Genomic DNA, 14,801 nt, shown 5'->3' on the forward strand with positions numbered 1-14,801 from the left:
AGAGGCAATCCTCCTCCACCCCCAGAACTAACCCTCGGGGAACTGGAGCTTTGAAGCGCCCACAGGTGGGAGGGTTTGTTGCTCCGGCAAGTCCAGAGGGCCCCCGATGGCCCTCCCCTAATCTCGGGGCCCTCTCCTCCTCCGTCCAGCCCGGTCCCTTTAAAGAACATTCCTGAAGGCGGAGCTTCGGTGACGTCAGCAAGGGGCATGAATGAACAGGAGCCGGTTCTCACCCAACTTCCATTAAGGACTCGGGCAGGAGGGGCAGAAGTTGTGCGCGGGCTGCGAGCGGGAGCTGGTCAGCAAGACCGGCGCGCGGGCGTGCGGGCGGGCGTCGGGCACCGTGGGAGGATCGGCTACCCGCGAGCGGGCGAGCAAGCGCGCACGGAGCGTGTCATGGAACGGGGGGCGCCCCGCGCCTGCCTCGCCCTCCTCTGGGGCTGCACGCTGGTGGCGGCCGCGGCGGCGCAGGGCAAGGAAGGTGAGTGTGTGCGGCGGCGGCGGCCCGACCCCTGGAACCCGGGACCCCCGCGCCTTCCGGAGCCGGGCGCACCGTGGCGCGCGTACTTTGGAGACCGACCTGGCGTCTCCCGGCTCCTGTGCGCTGGAGTCGGGAGGGCGCGTCGGCTGTGATCGGGGCGAATTTGGAACCCCTACCCTGTCCTCTCTACCACCCCCCGGCCTGGGACTAGGGGCTCCGAGGACTAAGGGGCAGCGGCCCGGGCTTTCGAGGCTTGGAGGCCGCGGAGAAGGGGACGCGGCGGCGGCCACGCGGTTGCCGACCCGGCGGCGGCCGCAGGAACGCGACCGGCTGGGGGCGCGTGGAGCGGGGGGAGATGCTAGGAGAAACGTTTGTCGGGGGTGTGCAGGCGGGGCGAGTGTTTTTGCGGGCTCAGCTTGGGGATGATAGACCCTTTTACCCTGATTTTGCCGAGAAGGCGTGTCTGCGAGGTCCCCACAGTTTTAGGGAGGGGGTCCCCTTGGGATTGTGGCGACCCCTTTGCTCCCTGAGATTGCCTCCATGCCCTCTTTTGCCTCCTATCTGGAAGGAGTGCGCTGGGGCAGATTGGGGCCAACCTGCGCGCTTGAACCCTCGCTCCTCCCCGGCCCGCACTCCTGGGGTTGCGGACAGGTTGGGGGCCGTGAGCACGGACAGGAAGTCCCAAAGTTTAGCGTTCTGAGCAAGGGGTGACTCAGATCGAGGAAATGCGGCAGGTGGGGGCGCGGCCACCCGAGGTGTGGAGTCGTCACCCCAGGGCCACCGGGGAGCCCGGGCACCCCGGGGGTGGGGGGCTGAATCATTCACCCGCGCCCTGCGGAATCTGACCCGAGAGGGGCCGCAGCAGGCTTCGTCCCTGGCTCGGTGTGTGGACGGGGGCGTTGTCCCCGCCGCCAGGATCACGGAGACCATGGGGGCTTCAGCCCCTGGCGCAGGACCTTCCTGGCCACCTGCTGACGAGGGCCTCAGTTTCCAACAGGGAGAACCAGAATTCCCCGCCTGCCCGCCGGCCCGCATCGAGCGATGCTCCCGCGGTCTTCACCCGGGCAAGTGCAGAAGAAACCCTGGAGAAGCTCCCTCTGGTGCCCCTGTGTTCTCTTTCCGCCTCCCAGACCCCCGACTGGACATCTTGCTGTTTCAAATCTGGAGGAAAAGAGGCCGAAGCCCGAGCTGTCGGGGAGAAGGAGGGGGCGGGGAGGGGGGCCCCATCCTGTCCCGGGTTCCTGCCAGACAGGACTCCAACTTGCAGGAGGAATGGGTGGCAGGGATTTCTACGACCCTCATCTGCCCCTCGGCGTGCGCCGCCACCCCCCCCCCCCCTGCTTGGGTCCTCCCCCATCCACCGAGACTGTGGTTGGAGAGAAGGGGAGAGACAGCTGGAATCCGTACAGGCCTTTCTCGGAGGCTGCCCTGCGGGGAGAAGGGGGATTAGCTGCGTGCTGACATCCCTGATGCCAGCCTGGAAGCCTGAAGCTGCCTTATCCTGCAGCCCGTGTGGGTTGCCCGCCTCCCGGGACAGGGCGGCCCGGAGTGTGTGTCTCCCAGGCCCTGGGCTGCAGAGCATTTTGCTTAGGCTTCAGGCGCCCCTGTGAAGGACTCTCAGGAGGGTTGGGGTGGGTGGGGGTGGATGGGAGCTTAGTCGCAGCTGCCGGTTTGTTGTGTTCTGTGGGATTTTGAGGATGTGGTGGATCCTTCCTGGGCGGAGAGAGGGATGCAGGGAGGACCCACAAGCCCCTTCCAGCCACAGCCTGGGGGGAGAGGAGCCAGGCTGTGGGTGAAGACCCCCGAGGAGCCAGTGAGGTTTTTACGGTACTGGGGTGCTGGGGGAGGGGAGAGGGAAAAGAGTCCCTGGTTAGTCTTTTTTACAGATGGGGAAACTGAGGGAGGCCCGAGCCCTCAGCAGCCAGGGCCCGCTCAGCATCTGGCTCTGTGGGCTGCCAGAACCCAGGCCCCTGCACTGTGGTTTCACGGCTGATTTTCCCCAAGAAGCAAGAATAGCTGGGCGGCGGGGGGCGGGGGGTGCTGGGGAGGCCTGGAACTCCATTTTTTGATTCTGTAAGAGGTCCACATGCCCTGTTTCCTTCAAGACCCCCAGCCCCCAAGTCCTCTTCTTTAGTCGTGGTTGAAAAAGGGATTGGAGAGATAGATAACAGGCGGGGCATGAGCCTATTAGCTTTGAAGGCAGCGACAAGGCTTCATCCCCTAAGCTCTGCCAGGAGTGGTACCTGAACTCAGCCAGGTGTAAGCCCTGAAAACCACTGGAGGTAAACCACCCCCCACCCCCCCAAAAAAAAAAGCAGAAGAAAAGAAGGGTTAGGAAGGGCAAGCAAAAATAGTCCGGTGGGTAAGGCACTTTCCTTTCCTGTGTGGCCAACCAGGGTCCGTCCCTGGCCCTGCATAGGGTGCCCCAAGCACCGCCAGTGCCACTCCAAGGAGGAGTCCTGGGCATTCTTAGTGTAGCCCGAAATCCAAGAATAAAAGGGGGGGCCAGTCTGTAGAGCAAGTAGGGCACATAGTTGGCAGGCACCTGATCAGGGTTTGATTCCTGGCACCCCAAGCATTGCCAGGTGCAGCCCTGAAGGCCTCTGAGTACCATGGGGTGTGGCCCTGGAAACCCCAGTACCACTGGTTGGCCCAGGTACCCCCAACACCACAGGGCCCGAATAGCACTGCATCCTCCAGCTCTTGCATTGAGCTGTTGCTCCCAGTTGGCTAAGAATTGTCAGTGGGTCCCCAGGTCTTCTGAGCACTGCTTGGGAGCCTCCCCTTAAAATAAAAAAGGATGGGGGAACAGGGAGGTAGCCCTAGGGGAGTGGATGGTCACACTGGGTTACAAGAACCCCTGAGAATGACATTTATGATATTTATGATGGAGCGAAGATCTTCCTGGGGCAGAGGGAGACAAGAGGGCCCCCAGGAACCTGGCCCAGACCAGGCCTCCTTCTGCGGATGCTGAGGCTCCAGGAAGAAGCCGGAGAAAGAGCTGCCCACTGGGTGGAGGGAGCGGCTGGGTGCAGTCCCAGGGCTGGGCTCTGGTTCCCCGTGATTGGTTCCGGGGAATTTCCTGGGAGGGGGCTGTGGCTGGAAGCCCCTGGGGAGGCTCCTTCCTGTGTGAAGGCCTCTCTTCTTCTCAGCCTGGTTCCCGTGGTGCTCCCAGAGCCCGGCCTGGCCCGTGAGGGAGTGTCTCAGTCTGGGGTGTGGTAGGGACCCCTCAGAGCCTGGAGTCTGATGCCCACTCCCTCTTTGGGGAGGTGGAGTATGCGGAACTGGGTGGAGCCCTCATCCTTGTCCTCTTACCCGCCCAGAAGCAGCCAGAGCCCCCGGATTTCTTCTGGGTAGCTGGAACATTCCATTTACAGTGGGGTTAGTGAGTTTTCCTAGCCTGGACTCTGGGCAAGTCCGAACAAATCCCTTCCTCTACCCACTCTCCCAGATACCTCCCTCACCTCGAAGCCCCGGGGTGGGGACCACCAGGGACTTCCTCTTCCTGGTCTGGGCTGCTGGACCCTTCCTCGGCGGCTGGGTCAGTGGCTGGGTGGCACGGCCTCACCCCAGGCCGGGCGCCTTCCAAGCAGGTCAGTTAGTTGTTCTAACTTCAGGGAAGGGTTTCGAAGATTCCTCCCAGCCCTTTCACCACTCCCACCCCCCAACTCTAAGTGAGGCCCCATCTCAGCGCCTCACCTGCCCTTAGAGTCGTTCTTCCAGACCCTGACCTTGAGGAATGCTAGGCTGGAGGCCCTGTTTGTTCCTCATAGTCTTGGGCCCAAGAACTTGGTCCTCGACCCCTCCAAGTCCCCCTTAGAACTTGGCCCTCTAAGTCCAGGGACTTGAGTGGGCTCGTGCCTCAGTTTCCCCTATCTCTTTGCCCACCGGAGAACTTGGTGTTGAGTGCCTGGGACATGGAGGAAGGGCAGTACTAGGGTCATGGGTTTTAGCTCCAGCCCTCGAGTGTGGCAGAGCAGCAGATAGTGCCAAGGTCCAGCGCAGAGGAAGGGAAGCCCCTGGCGTGGGCTCCTCCCAGGCTCCAGATGCTTCTCTGGGTGGGGGTGGAGGGCAGCAGAGTCCACAGGCACCTGCTCTCCTGGGGTCTGGAAAGTCCCCTGGAAGGGTTTCCATCCGTCTCACCACTGCGGGCTGCGGGTCGTGGCCGGAGTGTGAGGGCCGGGGCCGGGTGGGGGGGTGGAGAGCCTTTCCCAGGGAAGGGACCCTGCCAGCTGTGTGTGTCTTGGGTCCCCTCCTGGATGCCTCTGTGGGCTCAGGGCTTTATCCTGCCGGCTCTGTGGCTTTTGTGGTGGGAAGAAGATCATTTTGCAGATACCCCTTACTGGCCACCTTTCCCTTTCTGGAGCTGTTTCCACATGTTCCAGCTCTCCAAGGCCTGCAGACATGGAGTATGCATGACACACATATGCATACGTGTGTGCCCCGTGCAGGGGGGGGCAGTTCATGCTGGGGGAGGCATCAGAGCAGACACGGATGTCCCTGGTGCCACCCAGGGGTCTGGTTCCAGGAAACAGATAGGCTGGGGGGAAGAGTTACTTACCAGTCTTGCCACCTGGCTCTCTGCCCAGCTGGAAGCTGGCCTGGCGGGCACCAGGGGCGGGTCCTCATCCCTACTTGCTGCCTGGCTTGGGCCAGACTTACTCTGCATCTCTTCTCCTACACATGGGGGGACGGGTCCCTTGGCAATGGTGACACTGTGTAGTCTCTCTTTGAGGGATAAGGAAGCCATCCAGGTTTCTGGGGGCTCCTGGGGGACTGTTACTTTTGCCACCTTGGTCTGAGACACCCCCCCCTCCTACTCACCTGACCCCCCTCTCTTGTCTCTTTCAGTTGTTCTGTTGGACTTTGCTGCATCCAAAGGGGAACTCGGCTGGCTCACAAGCCCCTATGGCAAAGGGGTAAGACTTCGGGGAATGGAGGGGGCATGGGAATGGGGAAACCGAGAACCAGGGAGGAGGGGTCCGGCGTTGATGGAGCAGCTCAGCCAGGTCCAGGCTCAGATCTTGCTTCTCAAGTCAGACTAAGCGTCGATTTGCTGAGGACAGGCTGACTGGAGCGGGAGGTGCTGGAAAGCAGAGAAGGGGCCTGAGGGTAGAGGTCGCTGAGGAGACAGTTGAAGCTCCCAGCAAGGCACAGGGGGTCAGAAAGAGCCCCTGGAGTCCCCACCTGCCTCTTCTTAGGAGTTCACTATATCACTGTCACTGTTGTCAATTTGCTTGAGCGGGCACCAGGAACGTCTCCATTGTGAGACTTGTTACTGTTTTTGGCATATTGAATACTCCATGGGGAGCTTGCCAGGCTCTGCCGTGCGGGCGAGATACTCTTGGTAGCTTGCCGGCCTCTCCGAAAGGGGTGGAGGAATCGAACCTGGGTCGGCCACATGCAAGGCAAACACCCTACCGCTGTGCTATTGCTCCAGCCCTTTAGGAGTTCAGGGGTGAAAAGCTCCTCCTAGCTTTGAGGTCCCCAGCCCAGGAGGTGAGAGGGAGAGAGGCAGAGTGATGAGTCCGAGAGGTGGTAGGGAGAGATGAACCCGGCCTGCCATGTTCCCCAAACCAGGAGGGGAAAAGCAGGGAGAGTTTCAGTTCCCCAGACTTCCTGCCAGACCCCTTACCTGCCTCCTCAGCTGCTGCTTCCACTTCCTGCTTAGGACTGAGGGTTTTTTTTTTGGGGGCCTCTTCCCGGAATTTCCTCCCCTCAGTCCCACACTGTGGTGAACCGGTGAGCAGATGCTGGGGTCCTTCCGGGCCCAGCTGGGACCCTGGGATTTTAGGAAGGATCCTGCTAACTCTCTGGGTCTCCACTTCCTCCTCTGGACAATGGGCCCTGGAAGGGTTTGTCAGCTCCTGAACTGACAGGATGGTGTCTCCAGGGGGCAGCTGGGGCCCATTCCCCGCTGCTCGTGCCCTGTGCATGAGTGTCGGGTTCTTGTCTGTGCTGCCCCCAGCCTTGAGGATCCTGGAGTGTAGGCCTGAGTGATCTCCTGGATCCTGGAATGTGAGGCTGGGAGGGGACACTTGTCACATAATCCAATTCAGCCATGAAAGAGGGCTCGGAGGACTGCGGGCACTGGATGCCTGGGCCTGTGGCCTCTTTCTTCGGCTGCTCTGCTTCCATTCCTTCATCTGCTCATTCACTCAGCGGGTTCTTTCTTTCTTTCTTTCTTTCTTTCTTTCTTTCTTTCTTTCTTTCTTTCTTTCTTTCTTTCTTTCTTTCTTTCTTTCTTTCTTTCTTTCTTTCTTTCTTTCTTTCTTTCTTTCTTTCTTTCTTTCTTTCTTTCTTTCTTTCTTTCTTTCTTTCTTTCTTTCTTTCTTTCTTTCTTTCTCACACCTGGTGATGCTCAGGGGTTACTCCTGGCTCTGCACTTAGGAGTTACCCCTGGCAGTACTCAGGGGACCATATGGGATGCTGGGAATCGAACCCGAGTTGGCCGCGTGCAAGGCAAATGCCGTACCCGCTGTGCTATTGCTCCGGCCCCTCAGCGGGTAGTTTCTTGAGCACCTACTCCACTGCAGTGGGCCCTGGTGAAATGAGTTTGGGGAAGGAGCTCGGAATCTATCCTGGGAACCAGATTGTAGGTGTCACCCTGTACATGGTGGGGCCAGAGCGATTGTCCAGCGGGTAGGGTGTTTGCCTTGCACGCGGCCGACCTGGGTTTGATCCCTGGCATCCCATATGGTCCCCTGAATACCACCAAGAATAATTCCTGAGTGTTGAGCAGGAATAGTCCCTGAGCATCACCAGGTGTGACCCCAAAATCCAAAAGGACATGGAGAGGGTGGGATAGGAGGGGGACACTAGGCTGACCTTGGTCCAACCTAGGAAGTCTGGAGAAGTGCTTTGTTCTAAGGAAAGAAGAACATGCTTTGATCTGTTCCAAAGCTCAAAATCTATAGCACGGGAGAGCATCTCTGGTTTCACTTTGACCCCTTCCTCTGCTGCTCACATCTGCATACATATGTGTATAGTGACTAACAACGGTAATAAGGATAATGATCTAATGAGACCAGCTGCAGTGTTTTATGGATCTTCTGTTACTCACGCAACCACGTAACCATCCTGTATAGCTGTCCATTTGTTCCCATGTATCACGAGGGACCTTGAGGCTCCAAAAGCGTAAGGGAGGTCACCCCCCTGCCCCATGCTCTGCTCACCTCTCTTAGAATTCAGCAGCTGACATTGGAGTAGAGATATCGGGGTCAGGCCCCAGCTCAATCCCTCCTAGTGTGTGTGAAAGCCTTTGGAATGAGTCTCTGGGCCTCTGCTTTCTTCCCTGTAAAATTAGATTTATTTTACAAGAACCATGGGGCATTTTCTTGATGCCCAGCTCTGCTAGCTGGGCATTGCCTCTGGGCCTCCATTTTTCCCACACTAACCCATTGGGCCTCCCCGCAGTGGGACCTGATGCAGAACATCATGGATGACATGCCCATCTACATGTACTCCGTGTGCAACGTGGTGGCCGGCGACCAGGACAACTGGCTCCGCACCAACTGGGTATACCGCGGCGAGGCTGAGCGCATCTTCATCGAGCTCAAGTTCACCGTGCGGGACTGCAACAGCTTTCCCGGTGGCGCCAGCTCCTGCAAGGAGACCTTCAACCTCTACTACGCGGAGTCGGACGTGGACTACGGCACCAACTTTCAGAAGCGCCAGTTCACCAAGATCGACACCATCGCGCCCGATGAGATCACCGTCAGCAGCGACTTCGAGGCGCGCCACGTGAAGCTGAACGTGGAGGAGCGCTCCGTGGGGCCGCTCCGCCGGAAGGGCTTCTATCTGGCCTTCCAGGACATCGGCGCCTGCGTGGCGCTGCTCTCCGTCCGAGTCTACTACAAGATGTGCCCTAAGCTGCTCAAGAGCCTGGCCTCCTTCCCCGAGACCATCGCAGGCTCTGACGCGCCCTCTCTGGCCACCGTGGCTGGCACCTGCGTGGCCAATGCCGTGGTGCCTCCCGGGGGGGAAGAGCCCCGAATGCACTGTGCGATGGACGGCGAGTGGCTGGTGCCCATCGGTCAGTGCCTGTGCCAGGCGGGCTACGAGAGGGTGGAAGATGCCTGCCAGGGTAAGTGATGGTACAAGGTGGCAGGGAAGGGGGCCCGATGGGGCGGAGTGGAATCTCCATGCCAGGTTCAGTCTTGATTCTGGTGTCAAAACAGGGTCCTTTGACCTGGGCCTGAATTCACTCATTCCACGGGAGTGACTGGGGAGGGGGGTGAGAGGCAGCTCAGTTGGCCGAGTGCGTGCTTTGCATGCTTGAGGCCTGGATTCCATCACTGGCACATGATCCCCTCACCAGGCACCACGGGGAGCAACCTCCAGCCTCACTGGGTATGTCCCCAAAGCCAAAATGCATGAATAGAGAGTCAATGTAGTTTGCCATTTGTTTTCTTTTGGAGGTGTTGGGAATTGAATCCAGGGCTTCACACGTACAAGGCAAGTCTTCTGCCGAGTTACGTTCCAACTGAGACAGTATAGCATGGTGTTTCTGAATAAGGACTCTAGAACAGAAACGCCGGGGTTCTAAACTTATTTATTTATTTATTTATTTGCTTTTTGGGTCACACCCGGTGATGCTCAGGGGTTACTCCTGGCTCTGCACTCGGGAATTACTCCTGGCGGTGCTCAGAGGACCATATGGAATGCTGGGAATCAGACCTAGGTTGGCCGCATGTAAGACAAACGCTCTACCCGCTGTGCTATCGCTCCAGCCCACGCCAGGGTTCTAATCCCAACTCTCTGTTAATGGTGTGGCCTGAGCCTGAGCCTGAGTTTCTCCATCTGTAAAATGGAGATGAGCGGAGTGGCCATCTCGGAGGGTTGTTATGATAATCAAATGACCTAACACTCATAAAGCGCTTAGCTCAGTGTCTGACACATAGTACTTTTAAGTGCAGTTGTTATTTTTGATTCATCCCACTGAATGTCTGCTGTAGACCGACGACTCTCTGTGTGATTGTAAGCGTGTCACCTAGCCTCCCTGGGTTGCGGGCTCTGAACATGGAGGTGTGTGATTCAACCCAGGGTTCCCATCGCTGCCTGCACATTGGAATCCCTGGGAAGCTTTGGAAACGGGAGGGGGGAGAGGGGGAAAGGGGAACGGGAGAGGGTAGGCTCTGCCCTCCCCAGAGCCACAGGCCCAGATTCTCCTCATTCCCCCATCAGTGCTTCAGCCAATGACAAGTCGAGTCCAGAGAAGGACCACTTTAATCAGAGACTCTGTGGATGCGGCCTGGGAGCGATTGTGCTCCCTCTTGTCAAGGCCCGTGACAGCGGAAATCTCGACAATGTGGATTTTTTTTTTTTTTTTTTAAATTTCAATGGGTGGCTTTTTCTGGAAACTTTTTCTGGCAACGGGGCCGGGCATTTGTGGAATGCAGGCCGACCTTTGGAAGGGCAGCTCGCTCATCTGTCTCCGAGAGCTTCTTCACTGAGATAAGCGGGGAGTTGAGAAATTGGGCTGTAGCCCCCACACTCGCACATGCCGATGGCGCGGTCTTGGGTCCGTCCCTTCTCATCTCTGGCCTCGGGTTTCTTGTCAGGGAAGCAGAAGCCCGGCTGCTGGCTCTGTGTGAGGGATCACTCCTGGCAGGGCTCGGGGGACCGTGTGGGGGGGCCAGGGATCGGACCTGGGTCAGCTGTGTGTCAGTGCCCGATCCCTGTCCTATTGCTGTGGCCCCTGGAATTCTTGACGGGGGGCCCCCTGTGCCTCCCGAAACAAATCCTCAGATCCCTAACACCATCCTTTGGAGCGCTGGGCGAAAGTGCTCTTTCTGGCCCACCTGTGCCAGTGTCTGCTCTGACCTCGCCCCCCACCCTGTCCTCTCCCCAGCTCCCCTCTCTTGCAGAGCCCCTCTCCCCAGGCAGCCGTTGCTGTAGGTGACCTCAGGAGGACACTCCCAGTTTCAGACAATGACTGTGGGGTGGGGGGGGGCCGCAGACTCCTCCCACATGACATCCTCGGACAGGAATGCGGGGGTGGGGGTGAGGGGCAGCTGAAAACTTTCCACAGGCTGGTGATTCAGGCCCTGCAGAGATAAGTGCATGGTTGGGGGGGGGCAGGGGGTGTCTTTCCTGAAAGGGGTGCTAGCCTTCCCGCCCCCGGTGCTGGGGGGGGAGGCCAGGGTTGTGACTGGCTTTGTGTGTGAAGTTGCGCGGGCCCTGGATTTCACAGCTGCCGACCCCTGATTTCCCTGGGTTTTCTTCTTGGGGATCCCCAACCTGATTTACCTTCCGTATGGCTTCAGGGGGCTCTGGACAACTGTGGTCCCCCAGTCTCCCCTAACAGCTTCTCCCCGGCATATCCCCCCACTATGCCGATGACGCATCTACCAGCACCCACCCCGAGCCCAGGGCTGCCTTCAAGGGCAGGGGTGAGCGGGCCAGGCAGGCTTATGGGGAAGCCCTTTGCTGATCTCAGAGGGATGACACAGTACTGGGCCCATTGAGCAGAAAAGGGAGGCTCAGAGAGGCCACGAGACTTGCCTGGACTCACACAGCTCCCGTGCCACTTCAGGTTCTGGATGCCAGACATGCAGCGGCGCCTGGCCCAGAGGATGGGCCAGGAAACAGGGTGGGAAATGACCAGTTCCTCTGGAATCCCTGACTCAGCTTCTGGCCCTGGGACAGGCTCACGGGGCAGCCCCAGGATGGCAGTCCTGGGGCAGGAGGTAGGGAGGGGTTGGGGGGGTTGTTACTAAGCACATGGATGGAGGGAGGCAGGCAGGCACTGGACTGTTCCATCAGGAGGGCCACAATGGTCGCTGGGGCCCAGAGAGCAGCCCCCACACCCAGCCCTGGGGTCGTCTTTAGTTTGTTTCTCCCCGGTGGCCTTCCCTCCCCCGCTGCCCCAACCTAGAAACCCAGAGCTCAGGAAAGAGTTAAATGGGCAGCGGAAGGGAGGCACCTCTCTCAGGTGCTGTGTTCGGACAGGTGGGCACGCTGCCCGGGAGAGCTCTTGTGAGCTATGTCAGGAATGAAGCAGCTTCTCTCCCCCCCCCCCCCCCCGCCCGGGGGACAGTGGAGTCACTCAGGCTGACCGTCATCTCCCCCGGGGCGCCTTTGTCTCCCCGTTCATCTCTGCTTCCTGTGCTGGCATCGGCTGGCGCCTGGGCCACGGGGGCTGCCGGCCAGGTGAGCAGGTGGCCAGCGGCTTGGGCCAGAGGCGGGTCCCGCAGCTGCGAGGGGTGGGACCAGAAGGGGCGGCGTCTGGGATTCCCTCCCCCAAGGAAGGGGCTTGTCTCTGGGGGAGATCTCGCTGCCTCCCTGTTGTGAGAGAGACACCCTTTCCCAGCACGAGGCCGAGCATGTCACCAGCTAAGCTTCCCCGTGGGTGATAATCCCACACGGCCCAGAGGGGCTGAGGACGCGACCCCCATTTCACAGGTGAGGAAAAGGGGGGCTCAGTGAGAACATAGGTGACCAGCCACCAAATGAGCTGGGTCTGGTGTGGTGAAGGCACACAGTCCCCAACGGCCTGTGACACAAGCCCTCTCACGCCTAAGCAGTATGAACTTGACCCCTCTGCGCTGGCCCCCTCTGCAGAATGAATGGGCTGCTTCCTTGCTGACCGAGTGGTCAGAGTTAGCTTTCTGCGAGTTTCAGTCTAAGGGTCCAAGGGTCTTCTGGGTCTAAGAACCTGGTCGTATTTCAGGCTGTTGACCCAGTGACCTTACCACGCAGGATTAGGGGGTGGGTGTCCCAGTGAGGGGGGCTCTGGTTTGGCCATCCTTAGACTTGGGGTAGCTATCCTCGCTCGGGATAGCTCTGGACCGAGGCCTCTCTGGGCCTCTGGTTCTGCCTCTCAGGTCTGTCCCCTCCCTGGGACACACCACGGGAACTTATTTCTTTACAACTTCCTCCGGGCTGCCGGGGTGGGGGCCCTGGATGGCAGTCCCCCTCCCGCCCCCCTTGCTCTCTGCCCGGCCCAGGCGGCCCTGCCCTCTGTTCACACTGGGGCGCAGCTCCTCCCTCCCACACACTCCCTCCCGGGAGGTAAGAACGGAAGGAAGGAGGCAAGGAGAGCAAATAGAAGATAAAAGGCCCGTGGCTGGGGGGGGCGGGGGGGGAGCAGGAGGTGGAGGCTTGGGGGGTGCTGTGCTTATCGCGGCTAGGTAGAGGAATGTGTCCCCAGATAATTCCCAGGGTGTGTGTGTGAAAGGTAGCCAGGGCCAAGGGGCACGGCCATGGGGTCAGGGAGTCTCTGTAGAGGACAGAGGGAAGCCTGACTCCCCGGGGAGCCTGGGGGCCTTAGCGCCCCTCGTCTGCTGGACCAGTAGCTTGCAGGCTGCCACCAGCTGCCTGTCAGGGCATCTAGACAGAGTCCAGGCTCCTGTCCTTGGGCTGAAGTGGCACGTGTGGTCACCAGTTGGGCTTGACTAGGGGTGGTGACTGGCCCTAGGTGAATTACGGCTGCCACCTCTTGACCGTGTGACCTCGTCACTGCCTGCCTGGGAGGTGGTGGAGCCGGGGTGTGGGTGGGGGTGGGGGCGGGGGCGGGGGGGGGGCGGGGGGTGGGCGTGGAGGGGGCTGCTTAGCCAGGGGATAGATTTGCGTCATGCCAGAGGGCGTCTGGTCCTGAGTCACCCCACGCTGCCACCCGAGGGGCGGGCATGGGGAACTGGAAAAACCAGGGTGCAGCCATCATGCCCCAGTTCCCCTGTTCAGAGTGGCCCAGGCCTGCCAGGGATGTACTCTCTGTTTGTGCCCAAGCCAGGCCCTCGTGCCAGGCAGGAGGGGACATCGTCGTCTCGGGGTCTCCCGAGCCCCGGACACAGTGTGCGGCTCTGCCCGAGCGTGGTGTCTGACGAGGACGTTGTAGGTGGGGCTGCTCACTCCTTCACTCATTCAGTCCTTCGGGAGGCGCCAGCCGAGCACCTGCTGCGTGCTGGACCCTGCAGCCGTGGGACTCGGCTCCTGCCTTCCAGGTGCTGCCAGGCTCATCGGAGCGGATCCCAATTCGCGCAGAAACGGTTTCAAATGGAGCACGAGAGCCAGGCTGTGAATTCCCCTCCAGCGTTAGCCGTGTTTATCTAAGTCCCAGTCGGAGCCCAGCGCTCAGCACCGTGCCAGACACGTAGGAAGTGCTCGATTTCTGCTTTGTAGACAGCAGGTTGAGTCATCACATCAGTGCCCTCCTGGGCGCAGAGGGGGCCAGAAACGGGGCTTTCGGGGCAGGTATGTGGAGAAGCCCCAGCTCCAGTTGGGTGCTGAAGGATGCATAGGAGTTTTCTTGGGGTTGGCTCGGGGTCAGTGCAGCTTTTGTGCATGTGGGTGTGTTGGAGGGTGTGTGAACCCCAAGTGTGTGACCCCTGTTCTCACCTGCCTGCGTAGGATACGAAAGGAGGAAGACCGTGGGGTGGAGGCAGGGGGGGCTTGTGGGCATTTTCTACATGAGCTCGGGGACCCCTGAACCGGGGCAAACGTGGGCGGGGCTGGGGCCTGGCCCTGCCGCTCTGCGGTTGGAGGAGGGGCCTCACATTCCCGTCAGGCAAGCACATGCCCTGTTGCCGCGGCTCCGCCACTGTATTATCTGGCACATCCGCAGCGGAAATCTCTCCAAATTCCCTCTTTCCTGCCGGCAGCAGGCAGGCCACCCCCGGGCTCTGGGGCCAAAGAATGGAACCCAACTCCCCCCCCCACCCCACTTCCTCCTCTTGGCATCAGGCTGGGGGCTTGCAGTCAACCACGTGGTGGGGCGTGAGGCCCAGGGGAGCTGGTGCAGGTGGCTGCAGCTTTCAAACCCCAGCTCTGTGGGTTCGTGGTCCCGGCCCCAGCCTGAGAGCCCAGACGGAGAAGGTGCGATTGTGCTTCGAGAGGGCCCCAAGCAGCACCCCCACTCGGCGAAGCCACCTGCAACCAGCATTTAACTCGGGGCATCAGCCCCTCGGCGGACAAGTCAGGACATCTGGGGGAATCGGAATTCCAGGGTAAACATGGCTTCCTGGAATCTCCTTTTCACGGGGAGACTTAAAGAGGGGAGAGCTATTTTTATTTTCTGACATCTCCGTGAGTAGTGAGATAAAAGACATGAAAGACTTTGGAACTTGCAGGAGGCCCTTGTTGGCTACCCAGCCAGCTCCTGGGGGCCAATCCACTCTTTCATTCGTGAAGATCTGTGAGGGGGTGGCCCACCGCCCCCGCCCCCCTCTGCCCCCAGCTGCTCTGAAATTAGTCTTGGGGTTTTCTGGCTGTTGGAACCAGTTGGGACTCATCCCCTCTCTCTTGGGGCTGGCTCAGGATGTTGATTCTTTTTTGCTCCAAATTTAAGTGTTTGTGGGAAAGGAGAGGCCCAGAGTCA

The 14,801-nt window shown here is 59.8% G+C and overlaps 1 protein-coding gene across 1 annotated transcript in view; it reads left to right on the forward strand.

The window, feature by feature from the left end:
* The first annotated feature begins 279 nt into the window (after window positions 1-279).
* Window positions 280-14,801, forward strand: part of EPHA2 (EPH receptor A2) — a 32,071-nt gene continuing 17,549 nt past the window's right edge. Inside the window, exons 1-3 of the mRNA XM_004603367.2 lie at window positions 280-481; window positions 5,333-5,400; window positions 7,898-8,567. Of these exons, the coding sequence (XP_004603424.1) occupies window positions 397-481; window positions 5,333-5,400; window positions 7,898-8,567 (823 nt within the window). The 5' untranslated portion in view covers window positions 280-396. The remainder of the gene's footprint in view (window positions 482-5,332; window positions 5,401-7,897; window positions 8,568-14,801) is intronic.

This window comes from Sorex araneus, chromosome 5 (genome assembly GCF_027595985.1).
Source record: "Sorex araneus isolate mSorAra2 chromosome 5, mSorAra2.pri, whole genome shotgun sequence".
NCBI classification, from domain to species: domain Eukaryota; kingdom Metazoa; phylum Chordata; class Mammalia; order Eulipotyphla; family Soricidae; genus Sorex; species Sorex araneus.